The 18,084-nt window shown below is 34.5% G+C and overlaps 1 protein-coding gene across 5 annotated transcripts in view; it reads right to left on the reverse strand.

Annotated features, from left to right (window-relative positions):
* LOC135629521 (ABC transporter A family member 1-like) overlaps positions 1–18,084 on the reverse strand; it is an 80,498-nt gene that overhangs the window by 21,730 nt on the left and 40,684 nt on the right. For all 5 annotated transcript variants that reach the window (XR_010493258.1, XR_010493257.1, XM_065136999.1 and 2 more), the window contains 10 exons: positions 16,666–16,720; positions 16,516–16,587; positions 14,162–14,860; positions 13,842–14,020; positions 10,907–11,117; positions 7,572–7,655; positions 5,295–5,336; positions 5,125–5,221; positions 4,815–4,942; positions 4,624–4,728 (listed from right to left, as the gene is read on the reverse strand). Coding sequence is in view for 3 of the 5 variants with exons in the window: in XM_065136999.1 (XP_064993071.1) it covers positions 4,624–4,728; positions 4,815–4,942; positions 5,125–5,221; positions 5,295–5,336; positions 7,572–7,655; positions 10,907–11,117; positions 13,842–14,020; positions 14,162–14,860; positions 16,516–16,587; positions 16,666–16,720 (1,672 nt within the window). In the remaining 2 variants the exon portion in view is untranslated. The remainder of the gene's footprint in view (positions 1–4,623; positions 4,729–4,814; positions 4,943–5,124; positions 5,222–5,294; positions 5,337–7,571; positions 7,656–10,906; positions 11,118–13,841; positions 14,021–14,161; positions 14,861–16,515; positions 16,588–16,665; positions 16,721–18,084) is intronic.

Consider the following 18,084-nt stretch of genomic DNA (forward strand, 5'->3'; position numbering starts at 1 on the left):
TCAAGTCATGAAGTTCAACATGATAGTCGGTCATTCTTCTCCAAGCAATAGTACGGTGATCAATCTTATGATACGAGAGCAAATTAGAAGTGAACATAGAAGTTCTGACATTCTCCATACTTTGCACCAATACATGCCACAATCGTACTTGTCTCGAGAGCCACCTCAAACACATGTGGTTCATGGTGCTCAGACTACGACCATCATCCCATTGATACACCAATAACATACGATGTATCTATATACTGTCATAAGATCAATTTCGAGATTTGATCCGACAAACATATCAAATTGGTATGCAGATACATAAGATTAGCAACTAATGCATTGTCGAGCGATATTCAAACTTTGTAAAAGACTATTTCAAGAAGAATGGAGAAGGGAGAAGTACTAAATGTCAAGGGTGGTGGGCAGCATGATAGTGAGTGGGCAGAAGTGGACGATTCACCAAATTATGCAATCTTGCCTAGTCCGAGTTCCATCGAAAATACTATGCATTTCAACCAATATAATCAAATATAAAGTCTTTGCTATATATGTTCAGTCGGGCTGCAACCCCACCAGTGGACCTAACAAAAGCTGCACCAGCCAAATTTTTCTTAGATTTCATGTTCTCTTTAGATTTTGTGTCAGATATACGAAGGACTATAAATAGACTTTCAAATTAATGATTGAGTCATCCAAAAGCTTATCTTGAGATATCTTGTGAGAAGAAAAAGAGTCTTTCACCTGCAAAATTTTGAGATAAGTGCTACAACCAGCAAATCTTTGAGAGTAAAAATAGGAGAGAATCGAGAGATTGACCTACATTAGCAAAATTTAAGAGAATCTCATCCCTCATGCTAGAATCATTCTAAGTGATCCTTTGTTCAATTGTTCACTCTAGCTTAAGACTCAACACTCCTTGTGAGTTTGATTCAAAAGGTGAGTGTCACCTTTCTTCTAAGAAATCTTATAAATGATTATCTCTAAGCTTCTAATAAGAAAAAAAAGGTTTTCCTTCTTCAAAAGTGATGGCTTAGCTTTGAGATGGAAAAAAAGAGTGCAGGTTTTAGTTCCTAAGCCAATAAAAAGGAACCAATTGGTTTTGGTTCTTAAGCCCGCGAAAAGTAACCGAGGGGGTTTTGTTCTTCAACCTAGGAAAAAGAACAAGTTGTGGGTTCCATCTCATTCTTGTGAAAAACGTCATTTGTTTGATCTCTGACAGTAGAAAATGATTGTAGATTGACATGCCTCGAGCAATTATGGGGCAATTAGGAGTGGACATAAGCCACTGTATCAAACCACAATAAACTTGTATCTTGATTGTTATACTTCCCTTTCTTATACTTGCTATTAAGCTTTTGATATGACTTGCTTTAAACAGTTTTGAATTTTTTAGACTCAGTACATACTAACACAATCTGAGACTCAGTTGTGCATATCAGAATGTACAAAATTTCATTTGTTACTTGTGGACTCAGGGACGGTGTAAGGAGTATATTAAGCATGTAAGACCAGAAGGGACAAGAATATAAAAAAGAAATAAGAAAAAAAATCATATTAAGCATGTAAGACAGGAAGGGACCAGATTATAAAAAAGAAATAAGAAAAAAAAACATATTAAGCATATAAGACCAGAAGGGACTTGTAACATCCTTCATTTTTGAAAATTTAGTAAATGCATGTTTGTAAATATGAGGATTATTTAATAATTTTTTTTATTAAATGATATTATATTAAAAAATTATGATTAGAGACCTAAGAGTGAATATTAAAAATTTGATATGATTTATGAAAGATTCAGATTTAAGTTAAAGAAAAAAAAAATGATGGACATGTGTCACTAGCTAACCTAAGGTTGGTGCCACTTATGTTTGCTCTAAAGATGACACCTAGCCCTTTTCGCATAACACCTTGCAACCCTTGTATTAGCCAAACCTAAGTAATTAGAGTAATTAGTTGAGAGATTAAAGAAATGAAACTTAAGTTTCTGCAACCAACGTTAGTTTGAGAAGAAGAAGAAGAAGAATAGGAAGCTTTGCTTGAGGTTTTGCATCAACTCCCCATATTTGGGAATCAAACTCTTCTAAGGCAAGTGTTCTAACCCCATCCCACAGTAATTCATAATCTCTGTTTTCCTTTTAATTCTTCATAATTCGAAAGATTTTAGCTTAGAACCAAACCTTTCTTTCGTTTTGATACAAAGCCATGGATCTGTAATTTTTCAGTAATCTGACCTCTATGCACTGTTTCGGACCTAACTTTTAACACTAAACTTTGATTTATACAAAGCCTAATCCATTTGAAAGTAGACTTAAAAATCTTCATTTTGATACTGAGATTGAATGATTTGGAGTTTAAATGCCTACTAAGGCTTCTGTTTCAATAACCCTACAGATTATGCAAAATAGGGGCTGTAATTTCTGACCTCTTGTTGCTTAACTGCTTATAACTTTCTGCTGGGAACTCAGATTCATACAAATTATGATTTATTGAAAACTAGACTCAAACCTCTTTTTGTACTTGTCTGATTTGAAATTTTTGGAATACAAATGCAAACTGAAAACATCTATTTTTATCGACCCTGTGGATTCAGTAAAACAGAGCCGATGTTTTCAGACCTTTCAATATGAAATTATTTGTAACTCCCTATTGTAAACTCCAATTCTAGCAAAACTTGATTTATCTGAAAATAGATTAACACATCTTTCGAATGACACCTATTTTATATAAATTGGAGCATAATTGGTTATCTAAATAATTTATGCAATATGCCTCTTAAATTCTGTCAGAATCGAGCTTTGGTCGATTTTGCCTCCTCTTGTTTCTTCTTTTTTGAGATCGATTTCAGCAAAAACCCTTACTTAAGTTGACCTTTATATTATTGCCTTGAATTCCTATATACTTTTGTCCTTCAATTATTTGTATACCTGCATTTATTATGTAAAGTTCAAGTTTGTATCGCAATGTTTTGTATAGGCATATGTATTCCATTGTTTCCGTATGTGTTTCCGATATGTCCCAATTTTATTGTTCACTATCCTTTTGTACTCCGGTGTTTGTGGGATAAATGTGAACCTTTACCAGAAATGGTAAAGGGAGTTATGCTTAGAGCCCGTGATGCTCTGCCGGCCCCCTATGACTTCACTCAGACGTGGGTGGATGAAGCTCCCAAACGTGGGAGACTTATGTTTGGTGGTCATTCAGAAATGGATGGACCATATTATGTTATGATCCCACTTTACCTTCTATGTGTTTGACATGATATAAAGGCTTTGACTGTGTTTCTATGCATGCTTTGGATAAGAATGAAATAAATGCAACGTCATGTGACATTTGAGCTTCTATTCATATTTTGTTCTTTTATATGTTTCCAAAATGTTTATATATCTTTGTTATACCTTGAAATATACCATATGCCATGGATATGCGCCTTATGCTAATGATATGCTCCAATTACCTTTCCATGAACAAAACATGCTTCGAACGAAATGACATCGTAATTCTGTATTCAAACAATACATGCCTCTGTTTTCATCTTGTATCTCTGCTTTGTATTTTTGATACCTTATTTGTTTGAAAACTATCCTCTTTGCTACGGATATGTTAGTCACTTGCTGAGCTTTATATGCTCACCCCGTTGCTATATAAAATTTTCAGGATAGCTTATCGCTCGCTAAAATGTGTAAATTGGGTTGAGGCAGTGGAAAGCTAGAAGATTTTGGGGCAAATATTTCGTACTTGATAGGTTGATGTTGTATATGTTCCTTTTGTGTGTAATGAAATATCAATGAGAAATCTAGATCGATGTATCTTGTAAATATTTAAAAAGTACCTCTCATGTCGGGATTTTCGGAATGTTAAGTTTAAGATGTGTAATGATATAAACTTGTGGTATATGTTGGTTCTGTGATTGTATAGATTGCCACGCTTTTGAATTTATGATGTGGTTATAGTTTAGTTAAGTTGACTTTGGATTTTGTGAATCATTAAGTGATACGATGATATGATTATAAACTGCACAAGTTTTATGAATTGTGGATTATATAAGTGAATTTTGACTTGAGCGTTTTCTTAGTGGCATCAAATGTGTGATTGGATCCTGGATTGTTTGTTGAATTGTAATATTATTAATTTTGAGTTAGGTTCACACCTCCTGAATGAGAATTAAATTTAGGAGGCGTGACAGGACTAGATGACAGAAAAGGAAATAAGCACAAATGGTTCCAGCACTTTCATTTCCGCATTATATCATAATTGCATATAATCCAAAATTTTGGCTATTGAATGGTTGTTTGCAAATTGCAAGAACAGATCAAACCCTAGAGAATTGATCGGTTAGTTTCTTGAGCAAACACTAAAATTAGAATGAAACCTAAGGATTATATTTGAAAAACACAAAACTGAGGGTATCACTTTCATAGAAAGTCATTAAAAGAAGTGCCAAAGCCACACTATGCAAGAACCTAACTGATCTTGTTCTCTACACAAGAAAACTACGATCTGTTAAATTCCTACAAATAAGATGAATTAGTTAAATTTCTGCTGTATGAAACGGTAGACACCAAAAAAGCTCAAAAGATATAACTTTAGCGAAGATACTGCCAATTATTTTTTAAAAACCAGATAGACCTTACATACCTTTAGCAGAGAGTTTGCACTTTTAGTGGCATCCATAAGCCCCAAAACAAATGAAATGACCATGAGAATAAGCCCACTAAAAAAGTGAATCAGCAAAACCACATTCTGCATCAACAAGCAAATCAAAATATCTGATGTCTAAACTAGCATATAAAAAGTCTAGATGAATCACAAAAATATCTGAAATATACCTGGGCAATTGTGTGCTCAGAAAAGAAAAATGTAAGGCAATATGTTGATGAACCAATTGCTAATCCATATTCCAAAAAGAGGACTATAGTTGGTAAGAAGCATCCAGTTCCAACAAACTGATTCAGATCTAGAAGCAAGATGGTTTGTTAAATGCTAGCAATTCTCTATAAAACAAAAGAAAAGCTCTAGAATGAAAAACATAATAAGATTGAAGCAGCAGAAATTTGGAAGGCCAGAACAAGAACAAGAAGAATAAACAATAGACAGGAAATTATTATCATGAAGTTCAGGAAGAGATTCATTACAGACCGAACATAAAAAATAGTATCACTGCAAGTGATGTCGGGAACAAGAAGCTGACGAAGTCCCATATGTATGTTGAAACCCAATAAGATAATACAGAAACCTGGGTAGAGGTCAATAAAAGTCAACTTGAGGAAACAGCAAATCAAGAAAATAACTATGATGTTTATTGATACCCCGCTAATTAACTGCTGGTGCTTTGCTTTGACTTCACGCTCCTACAACAATTTAAATAAGCACTCCCATCAGCCATCACAGTCAAAAATTGCAAAAGAGAAAAAGTAAGTGGAACATTGTTTACAGATTAAGATGATAGAAAAACACCTAACAGTTTGTCAGACCTCAATTTTTAAGTAACCAGTTATCCTTACTTCGAACAGTTTCAATGTAGCAAAGTACTGGATTCTTGAAGTCTTTTAGCTACAAAACTGACCCACATTAAACAATAAAACGAAGAATTATGATGGACAAGACCCATATTATGTACACATTCAATAAACAGATATATCTGCTACATTAACCATTTTTTCATTTTTTGTTTATAGGTCCTTTGCATAATATTTCAATTGGACCAAAAAAGATTTAATTTAAATTGGACCCAGAAAAGATTCATTTCAAATTGGACCAACAAAGGATTCAATATAACTTACTACTGAAAACTGTAGTGTTTCATTTCATCATACAGGAACACTAATCTTAACAGAGGATGTCTGTTAATGTGGATTTGAGTTGCCAGAGGATGTCCTGAGAAAGGATTCCACAGGTTTTTGTTGCCATTTAATGCTAATCAGGGTGTACCCTGCCACATTCTTCGAGCATAAAGGCATGGTAGTATAACATTGAGGTGGCACAATTCTTGTGCCAGATGTTAGGCTTGAATGACATAAGAAAACAATTCAAGGTGCAGCATAACTAAAATTTTGGTCCCATCTGCAAGGACACTTATGGTAATGGCTCTAGATGCATGCTAACACCATTATCCTCAAGCTGCCATCTATTATCATTCTCAAGACAGTAGTTCAAACTTCAAAGTTCAAACAGTTAAATATAACAAATTTCTAAACAACAAAGAAGTTACTGAATATGGTTCCAGAATTTCCCATGATTTACATAATTTACAAGCAACTTTTGAAGGTTTTAAGGATGAATACTAAAAAACACTTCAAACAAAAAACTTTGGCATGTTGCCTTCTCAAGAAACACCAAACATCAAGAGATCAGCAACTGTTAATTATCGCTACTTGCTAAAGCAATCAGCAGTTTGAAGGGCATGAAGAATAACAAAAATAAGCAAATGACATCAATGGAATGACCTAATATTCATGTATTTGAAGTTCCAAATTATGACTTGAAATAGTAAATTTTTCATTCAATTCCCAAAAAAGAAATTGCAATCAGAACAAGAGATAATTTTGATTGACAAGATATTATTAACTGAAAAGAAAAAAAAATTGGTCTATGGTTTACAAATGGCAAACAAACTAGGAGCTCAAAAATAATCCAGCAATAGGTCCTAGTGTCCTACTAAGTTGTGGATACATAGAATATAGGCGAACAAAAATGTTAAGATTTGTCAACAAGTTATAAAGCGTATCCTGTGTAGTTATAACATTTACATCCAAAAAGTAGCTCCTAAACTATGAATACAAACTAACAGAAGAATGGTAACTGATTAGCCAATTGGCCAAATAAAGGATGATTCATGCCATAAGATAGCAAAGAATGTTAGCAACAAAGAGTAACTCCAAAGATAGTAATGTGACTGAGTGAAAATTTGACATGATTTACGAAAATCAGCTAAATACTGGAAGAAACAACAGTGGAAAAGTAAAAAGATTGTTGATTGGCATAATCCATATAGAATCCATCTAAAGTGCTAGTTGCAAACTGATCTACAAATAACAACACAATCAAGGATTAAACACTACTCTGATACTGATTTTGGTAACCTATCCAACGGGTATGGTACTGGTATATCTAAAAGTAGTATTACACCAACCTGCATCATCCAGTATCATTGAATAAAATAATAAAAAATCAAAATGAATGGGCATTGTATCAGGTATTGAACTATACGATCTGATACCAATACTTGGTCAGAATGATAAACCCCGAAAGGTACATACCAAATCAAATATGTGCCAACCCGAGTAGTATTTTAAATTCTTGGACAAAAACTATGATTTGACAAAGTAGCCTTAAGTATTAGAATCATACAAAGTAAATGTGCCACATCTGGTTCAAAACTCCTAACACTGAAAGCACCAGTTGAATGCTAGGTAAGACAATGTGGCAACAAAATTTGGTTTCCAAGACTGTACGGAGATATGCATAGACATTGAAAAACATATGGAGAGTCCACATATTTTTTTAATATACATGCATGAGGCTAAATATGGAACCTAACAGAATCATGTTAAATGTTAAAGAGTATAAGCTAAAAGAGATCTCACCTTAACTATTGTAACAGCAAATGATGCTGGGATGAAAGAAAAGGCAATATTGACAATGATTGAAGCAGAGAATGCATCCAAATCCTAGAGATAGTATGGAAAAACATCAATTCTCTCATGATAGAAATCTAGAACCAATTTAAGTGGGAGCATAATCACCTCTTCAATTGAATTAGTACATGACTCATTAATCAAGTAAACAAATTAAATGAAAAAAATAAATGCAGTCATTCATCACATCCAAGATAACAAAGATGAAACAGAAAAATAATGAGTAAAGTTGGTTGTCTTGACATATGCTCATTATGGCTCAACAGAACTAGTGTGTCATGCTGCTGTTTTTTTCTGTGGGGGGCATGGCCAAGATGTTTAGATATATATTCATTTGTTCCTTGGCCATCTGCAAAGATGAATAAAGGAGCTAATCTTATGCTGCTGAATGAAAAATAAACAGAAAACCTAGAGATAATCATCTTACATTGCTTAAATTAGAAGAAAAAAACAAAATCAAGATAAGTTCTTCCTCATGACCTATGCATTCTTCCCTTCTTTCAGTAATGAATTCCTCTATCATAATCCCTATCTTGTTCCCTTCTATTGCAACGATCATTTACTTAGTTGATAAACTCTGGATTTGATTTTGATTCTAGAACAGCATCTGATTGAAAAAAAGTTGTCTCTTCTTTTGTTATAACTTTGTATTTATGTAACAACTTGCATATAAAAATTGAACTGAGATGAACATTGATTTAGTAGGCCTTTAATCTGCTCAGATAAAAGTAGCAGTCAAAAAATTACTGCCCTAATAATCGTGTCAGTTTAGTAGGTTATTTCAGGATTTAATCTTGAGACTGGTGAATTATTATCCAAAAGATACGAAAGAGCTTATTTCTATTAATCACCTGAACAACTAAAAATTCACAGATATTTTCCCTTATCAGCAATACTATGTAGCTCACTCTTTCACTGGCACTGATATAAAAAGCAGGTGTTTACATACACCTAGGTCAATAATAGGAAAAAACAAGGAATCCAATTTCAGTTGTTTCACTCAGTAGGGTCTGTTATTTACCTGTCGACCTAAAGAACGGTACCATACAACATATGTTGGTAGTGGTATATACTTGTATATATATTTTTTGATACAACACATCAAGGTATAGAAGACTGCTCAGTATTTACCCATTTCAACCAACAACCAGCACTTGGACCGGGTAATTTGGTCCAAATTTGTATGAAACTTATATTTTTTTCACAGATATAATTGTGTTTTCTTTATATTACTTAACCTGAAAAACCATGTCCCATGTTCCTCTATCCCTCTGGACCCTCTCTTGCTTCGCCACTATGTCGTGTACAGCAGTAACAAGTCTACGATGCAGCACCTTCAGTTGTAAATAGTTAGGCCAATGGTAGCCCAACAACCTCATTTTGCATTATCATGTTCAGTTTTTGTTGTACATGTACAAGGAATGTCATATCACAAATTAGACCTGTATCGTTTACTAGCTGAATCGAATCGTACCAATCAAGGAGGTGGTCAACGAAGAGGAGGAAGATGAAGGAGAGGACGTTGTGGAGGAAGTGAAAGGAGGAAAAGGAAGGAGGAGGAAGAGGAAGGAGGAGAAGAGGAGGAAGCGTACTTGTGAATGGCAGGTAGCAGGCGACAACAGGCCTGTCGACGATAGCCTGTTGAAGAAAAACATGAAGGGTTCACATTCGAGGCGAAGTGGGCTCGCGAATGTGAGTTCTAATGTTTGTTTCTAGATTTTTTTTAATGGTCCAGAATAAACCGCTCAAGAAGAGGGCGGTCCGCATCATGAACTGGTACATACTGCTTGTTTCATACCGATCTGGATAAAACGTCAATGTACGTGCAGTTTGCATAGGTTGTTATATTCTCTATCAATAGTCCCAGGCCAAAATTAACCCTGCAGCCCATGGCATAGAAAGGATTTTTTTGTGTGTTGTTGCAGCATAAAATCTCAGCCATCTCAGCACCTTGAAATGCTTGAATGACACCAAGCTAGATGGGAGCTTCAAGATAGCAGTAGGAGAGCTTCTGATAATCTATGAGCCTAGTAGTTGTATGTTCTTGCAAGTATAAGACTCTGTTGAGCTCTCCGACACTTAGGACTCTATTGGGCTCTCAAACTACTATCATTCAGAGCTACAGTTATCTTACTTTGGCTTACAATCTTTCCCTATGTTCAATTGTTTGTTAGTGTGTTTTGCTGGACAACAATAGCACATCATTCGCCTCTTCAACTAACTGTTTTCTATTTCATAGGTCCTTAGTTATCCGTTCTATTTCATAGGTCCTTAGTTATCCGTAAAGGGTCAGAACAATAGCACATCATTCGCCTCTTCAACTAACTGTTTTCTATTTCATAGGTCCTTAGTTATCCGTTCTATTTCATAGGTCCTTAGTTATCCGTAAAGGGTCAGAACTAGGTGAATTCTTTGCAAGCAAGCATCTCTTGGATGCCTCACGATTCAAGCAAATCCAACTAAGCACGTAATAGCCTGATGTCTAGCTAAGCAAGTGCTGATGCCAAATGCCTTGCCACAGTTCCTTGCATCGCCACCATGGCTTCTTTCTCCAACTCCAAGACTCCACCTCCTCCTCTCCAGCTCCTCCTCAGCCTCCTCCTCCCCTCTTCTCTCCCTATTTCTCTTTGGTCAGTGTTTTATGTCAGTACGTACCCTATGGGTCTCAGACCAAAACTTGAATCCTTACAACATCATATGTGTAACCAGTTATTAAAACCAATATTAGTCTGAAATCAAATTTGTCAGAACTCAGAAGAGTATCAAATATTTCTTTGATTAAAATTAAAATATTTTACTCGAACCATGAAATATTATCATACTTGTTTAACTTTATTCAGGAACTAAGACATTGATGCTGAGTGACTTGAGTTTGTTTCACAAAGAAAACAGAATTGAAATGGATAGAAAACTTCATTTTTCAAAATATGATACAAAAGCCAGCTCAATGCTATGAGGAAGTGTCAGTTAAAACTCAAAAAGTTAAACAATAATTAATACAAGAATGTAAGTAGACTATAGCATACAGTTGTAGACAACTATCAACGTGAAGATAAATTAAAAATGAAGGCAGCCATGTCATGAACATATCCATTGCTGTCCACTAGATTAAGGAGATTCTTAATATTATGGTCTTTCATATTAACTTAGAGATCATAAGTTTCTGATTTAGTTTCTAAAGAGTACAACCTGTATAAATGAAAACTACTTCATTTCACAGAAAGCAATCTACATAACCAACATAACATGGGAGCAACATTGATAGATAAAAGAAAGATGCGTACATGCCGTTGTGACCGCTGTGATATTGTCATTGGCAAAGGGTGATTACGAGTTTGAATCATTAAATGTTCATTACCAGTTGCCATTTTTAAAATTGCAGCATTCATCAAATTGATATATGTCGGAGCTGCATGTTGACAAGAACTGTTGTGAAGCACTGTATATCCGACACTACCATCATTTTTCTGATCGTCCATTACGACAGCACCGTACCTTGAAGGAATATCAATGTAAATATGAAAGCAAAAAATTGTTCCAAGATCATGGACATAAAAAACTGAATATGATGCCACAGGCTACAAAGAACCATGTAGTCTCAGTCTGAGATAATATGTTATAAGAGAATTCAGAACTAATATAACCTAGCCTGTCATTAAAGAACTAAAAGTATTGAAGAGGATAACAACATAACTCATACAATCAATACATATGAATAATATTTAGAAAATATCAAGTTACTTAATTCTTCCAGTTCCAGGGAGTGAAGAATTTAAGTCAGCTTTTGCAAATAAAGATCGTCACAAATTGTCACAATCTATAGACTCTAATACCTCATATCTTGAGTTTATTTGTCACCATCACCAGTCCCAAACTAACTTTTAACAAGCTTTAATCCTCACATCAAGACTAGTCAATACATAGGAGCATTGAGATATTTCAAAGTTCAAATCATACGTGAGATAGAATTTATTGGTCCTTGGTTGACAAATTTGCAGACGAGACATTGATCCTTGGTCTAATTCCACTTAGGGTTTCCAAAGACTGCTTGAAATTTAGAGCATACACTAACTGGTGTAGATCTCATGTGAACTAACCAACTTTCCAGAGGATAGTTCATTATATATGAATATTATCATCTTCCTGGTCTATTATTTACGTTCTCCTTTTATGTTACTAGACTCTACTATCAATCTACATGCACAAATAAAGACACAGGAACACATTCACAAACAATACTTGCGTGCACTCACACAGGAACACACACAACAGAACAAAATACTATAATAAAGAAGTTATTTACCGAAGAACATTTTCATCAATAGTTATCTTGAGACAATCTGAAGTTTCTATATTGCCACACCTGAGATATCCATAAGGATTTATCAGGATAAATTGAAAAGTTATGCTCCAATTTGTTCTGCAATCTGATCCAAGAGTTTTAGAATATAGTGGCCATGTGGTATGATCCCCGCGCAACTTGGATCTTACAAATTGTACCACAGTCCCTTTTTTCTTCATAATTTTTTATAATATTTTCCTTAATCAGAAAAAAAAAGGTACATGCTCACAGGAAGTTGTGAAGAATATTCTTTTACTACATCTCAAACAATGAGTTCCTTGGTGCTCCAATTTGAATGTTTTATGGGGCAATTCTTTTTCTGTTTTCAATCTGAAATTCAAGAGGAAAAAAAGAACAGTACTAAACAGAAATAGGCTTGGAGCAAGGACAGTCATGTAGGAGGATATTAGCTTGAATAGAAATTCTAATTATGTGCTAGTAATTGTAGAGTGAATTTGTATACAAGATTGTGTCAACACCAATATATTTAAAACAGTGATATTATGATAACATAGAAGATCACAACCTGATGACTCTTCAGGGCTTTATGTAGGCACTATCATTCAAACTGCTCAAAAGAGGAACTAAGGTGTCCTTTCGCTGGTCTTGAAATTCATATACATGTACATATACATATAAACACACCTTACATATACTCACATAAGCATATTCAAGTAGATGTTTTAAAAAGTTCGAATCATACATACCATGAATATAGAATTGTAGTAAAAATATAACTACAAAAAAAATGGAATTGAAAAAAAAAACTATCCAAAATACACTAGAGAGTAGAGACTCGAGACTAACTAAAATCATATACATGTCTTTCCTACAGGGGTTCAATGCTCAGATCCTTTCAAATACAAATCTTCAAGCAATTATCTGGAAACAAAAATTAGAAGAGAGCACCAAAGGAGTTCCTTTTTATTTAGCGAAGAAGAGACCATGAAATCAAGTTTATGTGCCAGTAAACTAACCTATATCCAATAAAAGCACAGGAGAGAAAGCAAGGTGCACCTTGGCCAACCCAGGGAGAATTCCTGTCCCTAATCATTTCAGTCTAACATGGTCTAAGACTCTACAATAATGCACGTTATGTGCCAGTAAGCCTGCAATGTACCTATCTGATCAAGGTCTTATATGCCGGAATACTGCAGCAGAAGTCCAGTTTTGACCAAGGTTTACTATTTTACTAACTTTTTTGATTGGTCTGAGTGGTACCAACTACCAAACACCAATACCATACCAACTGGCATGTACCAGTCCGAGTGAGGTCCAATACCATTTTTTTTTTTTAACATGGCATATAAATGCTTGATAATGCAATATGAATGATGTATGAAGGAAATATAACATGGCATATAAATGCTTGACAAGAAAAAGTTCAGGCCAACATAGTCATGCTTGTATGAAGGAAATAAAAGATTGTGAATGTTGTATTCTGATTCAGTACAACATATAAAATACAAGGTAGAATAACCTTTTCATCCAAAATGAGAAACATTACCAAGAATCCAGTTCAACTGATATATTTCAAACAAAATGAAATGATTTTTACTGATTGTAAATCATGAATAATTATTTTATTATTCCAGACAGTAAGAAAAACAAAAAAGATAATACGACCAGAAATATTTCAATCATTAATAAAACAGGTATAGTGATATGGACTCTGCATATGACAGGCAGGGAAGTCAAACAGGCATAGTGTTATAACTAAATGTAAAAAGTGCATTGAACTCTGCATGACTCAGAAAGTCAAACAGAAGCCTGTACTTATGATGATTGATCTGATTGACTTAAATTAATCTGATTCTTAAAATCATATTCACTAGGCTGGATAAAACCTATTTTAGCAGAAAAAAAGTCCTCTGTACCTCGACTGATATGATTCATTAAAACTAGTAATTAGGTACTCGCTCATGGAAAGAAGAGCAGGGCCCAATTGTGGCCCTGCTGCTTCAATAGCATCAGCTAATATCTTTTCAGAATCAGGAAACCTGTAGGACCTTGGCTCCTGTTTTTGTATCCAACCACCATGAACATGAGATGCAACCTACAAGATTATAATATATTGGACTAAGCAGAATTCCCTGAAAAAAAGTACATAAATCACAGAAAAATATTTTTTAATTGCTATATTATACAGAGGAAAGTTTACAACATAAAATCATGCTTTCCCCAACATAAAATAAACCTTTTCAGCAATGGATAGAGAGAGATTGAATGGGATAGGTCCTCCACCACCACCACCATTTAGTAAGGGATTGAAATATGATGTTGTTAAGGTGATAGAGTACTGATCAGGATGTGGCTTAATTTTTAGAAAAAGCAAACCAAATAGTAAAAACAAAGCCGGAATGAACAGCTGGAAGATAACTGATCTTCTATCTCGACGACAATATATTGCCCTTTTTATGAGGAGAGCTTTGGAATGTTGCCAAAATATAGACCTTGGAATCAAGCCACAACTACAAAACTTGAGAGTAAATAATGTGACGAAACCACATGCTGCATCAAATATTGAAGTGCATATTCTTCCCAGAGTAGCACATATCCATCTGACAAACTTGAGATGAACTCCAAATAGAAATTTAGAATTTGGTGATTTTGTAAGTGTATAGGTAGATGCTTCAATAATTGTATTCATAGATCCAGTACAAGATATGTAATAACCATTCTCATCATCTTCATGAAAGTTATCTCCTGATACTCTCAAGAAAACCTCCTCCAAAGTTGTAACAGAGATACCATAACTTTCAATGCCCTGACAAAAACTAGAGCAGCTTTCCTGATACTTGCTTGGTCCTCTAATGTAGTTTTCAATCTCACGAAACATATTCTCAAACGAAGTAGATGATGCAAGAGGTAGTCTGAAAGATATTTCTGTACCTACCTGAGAAATAAAATGAAACAATGCTCATACATCATATACATCTTAATTCTGCTCAGGGAATAATACAGAATATAACAAAGTGAAAATAATACAAATTGTCTTCTGAAATATAATTTATCCAGAAAAGCAAGCTAAAAGATTGTCATAAATTGCAGTCGCAAAATTTGTGTCCAATAATTATCTAGGTGAGAAATGCTTCAAGGATAGTTCACCACAGTCCGTAAAGCTCAATTCACAACCAAGCATATAGGCCAAAGACATCCATGAACTATGGCCTTGGATAAGTACCAAAGGCAAAATAATAGTTTTTGGACAGGTTAGATTTAGAGCACTTAAACTAAGATTGCAAAATGCTCAATTTTCTAATACCAGTGAAAATCACTTAATCAATCTGATTATACTAACTATAAATAATATGAGAATATTATTTGCCCATAAACAATCACATGCACAAACAGTGCGCCAAAACATGAATGTGCAAAGCAGGGTTCTCAATTTCGATGTGTACCATCTGTATCAGACAGGCGGTACATACCAATCCGAGAGGATACTGGTATGCGGACCACCCTCTACCGGGCGGTACCAATGTTTTGACCCCGTATTGGGCGATACAACGCCTATACCAGGCGGTAACAATCGGAATCTGACTGTTACCGAGGCGTATCGGTCGGTACGCCCTGGATTTCGATCATTACCGAGGTGTACCAGTCGGTACACCTTGGATTTCGACCGTTACCAAGGCATACCAGTTGGTATGCCCCGGTATTTTTGGACCATTACCTCCAAATATTTTTGGAGGATTTTTAACTCTTTTTGGGCGTACCGCCTGTATGCCTCGGTATATCGATACAACCGAAATTGAGAACCTTGGAGCAAAGTACTACTTCAAGTCCAGTAACCTAGCAAACCTTTGACACATAGTCAAGTAGAGTTGTGTCAACATGATTTGCGCTTGGATCTTATAAGTGAAACATAAAATGCCCAACAAATATAATTCATTAATGAGAAAACAGTGTACTCATACAAGAAGATAATGTTTAACCATATTCCATATGTTATTCCAACATATTCAAATGGTAATCTGCCAATGCTGGTTACCAATCAAGTGCATACAAGCAGCTCTGAAGTATATTTATGTTTATACAAGCTTCAGGCTTGATTACTAATATGTGAGCTGTCAATACTGGATAGTTTCAACATGAGCTGATCTATCAAACATTTTCCAATTCCATAAGTTAACCTCCCAATGTATGTCTCCAAATATAGATATCAAGAAAATTTTGGCTTGACTGAGGTAGTGTTAGCATGGCATGACAAAAGTAGGATAACACGATAAGCTGGGAAGTGCTAAGAAAGAAAAGAATTTATTTAATATTTTATTTATAACCCACATAAATGGTTGAGACACCCTAAGAAAGAAGTAGACATGTAAAATCCAAATTTTTAGATGACCAAACACTACTTAGTGATTTATATATTGATTCTGCAATCTTTGAACATCAATCACTTCACATTTTGCCATAGTAAAAGCAAGGAAATTAGTTCAGGTTCATTAACCATATGCATAAATCTTTTCCACTAACAACATGAAGCACAAACAGAAAGTGATCTATCAGATGACAAAACCATGAAAGTTTTAGAGTAAGAAAATTTACATTTGACAAGCATGTAGCAGTTGGAACATGACGATGGACAATATCAGTAGCTACAGAGACACCAGGAGAAGTCTGCATAATAAGGGAGAATAATTTTGTCAGACAACAAGGGCAGGACTAAAATGATGGAGAAATTAAAGAATCACAAACCTGGACTATTGTGAGTGTATAACCAACCCCGTATCTGTGCTTTAAGAAAAGGGAACTACCAAAAACATAAAATTATGTTAATAAGACTCAAAGCTAAAACTGATAAAAGCAGTCACACAGTGTAAAAATTTTTAAAAGATAATTAGAACAAAGAAATAGAAACTGTTGGCCCTTGGCTTAAACTTTGTTAAAAGAACCAATAGAAATGACATCAGAGGCAATCTGAGTCCTTTTAAGATAACTTAATAGAGGAAACCAAAGTTAATTAACACAAGGACTTTGTAGAACAAAGTTATTTGAACTTGTGCCAACAAACTAAACTTAAATATAATGCAAAACACCAAGGCAAATGCATAAAGAATTAAGTTTATTTTAGTTATTTATAAATGACTTATCAATTTTTTACAGAATTTAAATGCGAGTGTTCAATTATTTAGTGACTATCACTAAGAAAAAGGAAAGCATACTTATTCAAAGAACCTCAATATTAGATTTAAACTCCACATGGGCATGCATTTTATTCAGGAGTTGTTTCATTGCCTACAACTAGGTTGTCCAGTTGGTGGTGTCAATTGCATACATTTTACCTGTCATAGGAGCTAGAAAATATAAATAATGTTTAATTTTGTAGAAATTTCTATATTTGATATGACAAGGAATAATCTAACCCCACCAATTTGCAGAATTACCATAATAAGCTGCACTGCTTGCAGCTAGTGAAATAGTTACTGTATGAGGGTGCAGGTGACCAGAAAGCTGATTGGACCATTACCGACAGACATTTATAGTTGCCTGAAATTATATTTATATACATATATAGATACAAGTGACAAAACATCCCTTAAAACTTTTCATTTAGATAAAGGAGATTGCATTACTAGCTGTCAGTCAATTTAGTATTCAAATTTATGAGCATGTAAAAACCTTGTCATTACCCAAAAGAGATGTGAACTGTGAAGCATCTTCACAAATCATCATCACATCAATGCATGGCATGATGTAAAATCCATATTGAACTGATGCTAACAAAAAGGCTAGTATAGTATTATATGATTATAGATTATCATATTAGAATATAAGAACAATTTGGGGAAACAGTTAAGAGTTTGTTTATAGAATGATTATGAAGAGACTACTCATTTGTTTACAAGTAAATGGTAAATGGATGGACGACATGATCTAGGGAGATTGACAACAGCAGATATAAACCTTGTAATACATGAAAAAAAGAATAAAATAAAATTCTGCAGCCATAGACAAGAATGAAATAAAAGTGTTATAGATGTAGAAAATGATATCTAGTCTGATCAGTGCTTGTGCCCCTCAAATAGGACAAGAATATGAGAAATTGTAATAAAACATCAATGGAATTATTTAATGAGTACCATAAGTGAAAAGGATATAACCCCAGAAGATTCA

This window comes from Musa acuminata, chromosome BXJ3-1 (genome assembly GCF_036884655.1).
Source record: "Musa acuminata AAA Group cultivar baxijiao chromosome BXJ3-1, Cavendish_Baxijiao_AAA, whole genome shotgun sequence".
In the NCBI taxonomy this organism is placed as follows: domain Eukaryota; kingdom Viridiplantae; phylum Streptophyta; class Magnoliopsida; order Zingiberales; family Musaceae; genus Musa; species Musa acuminata.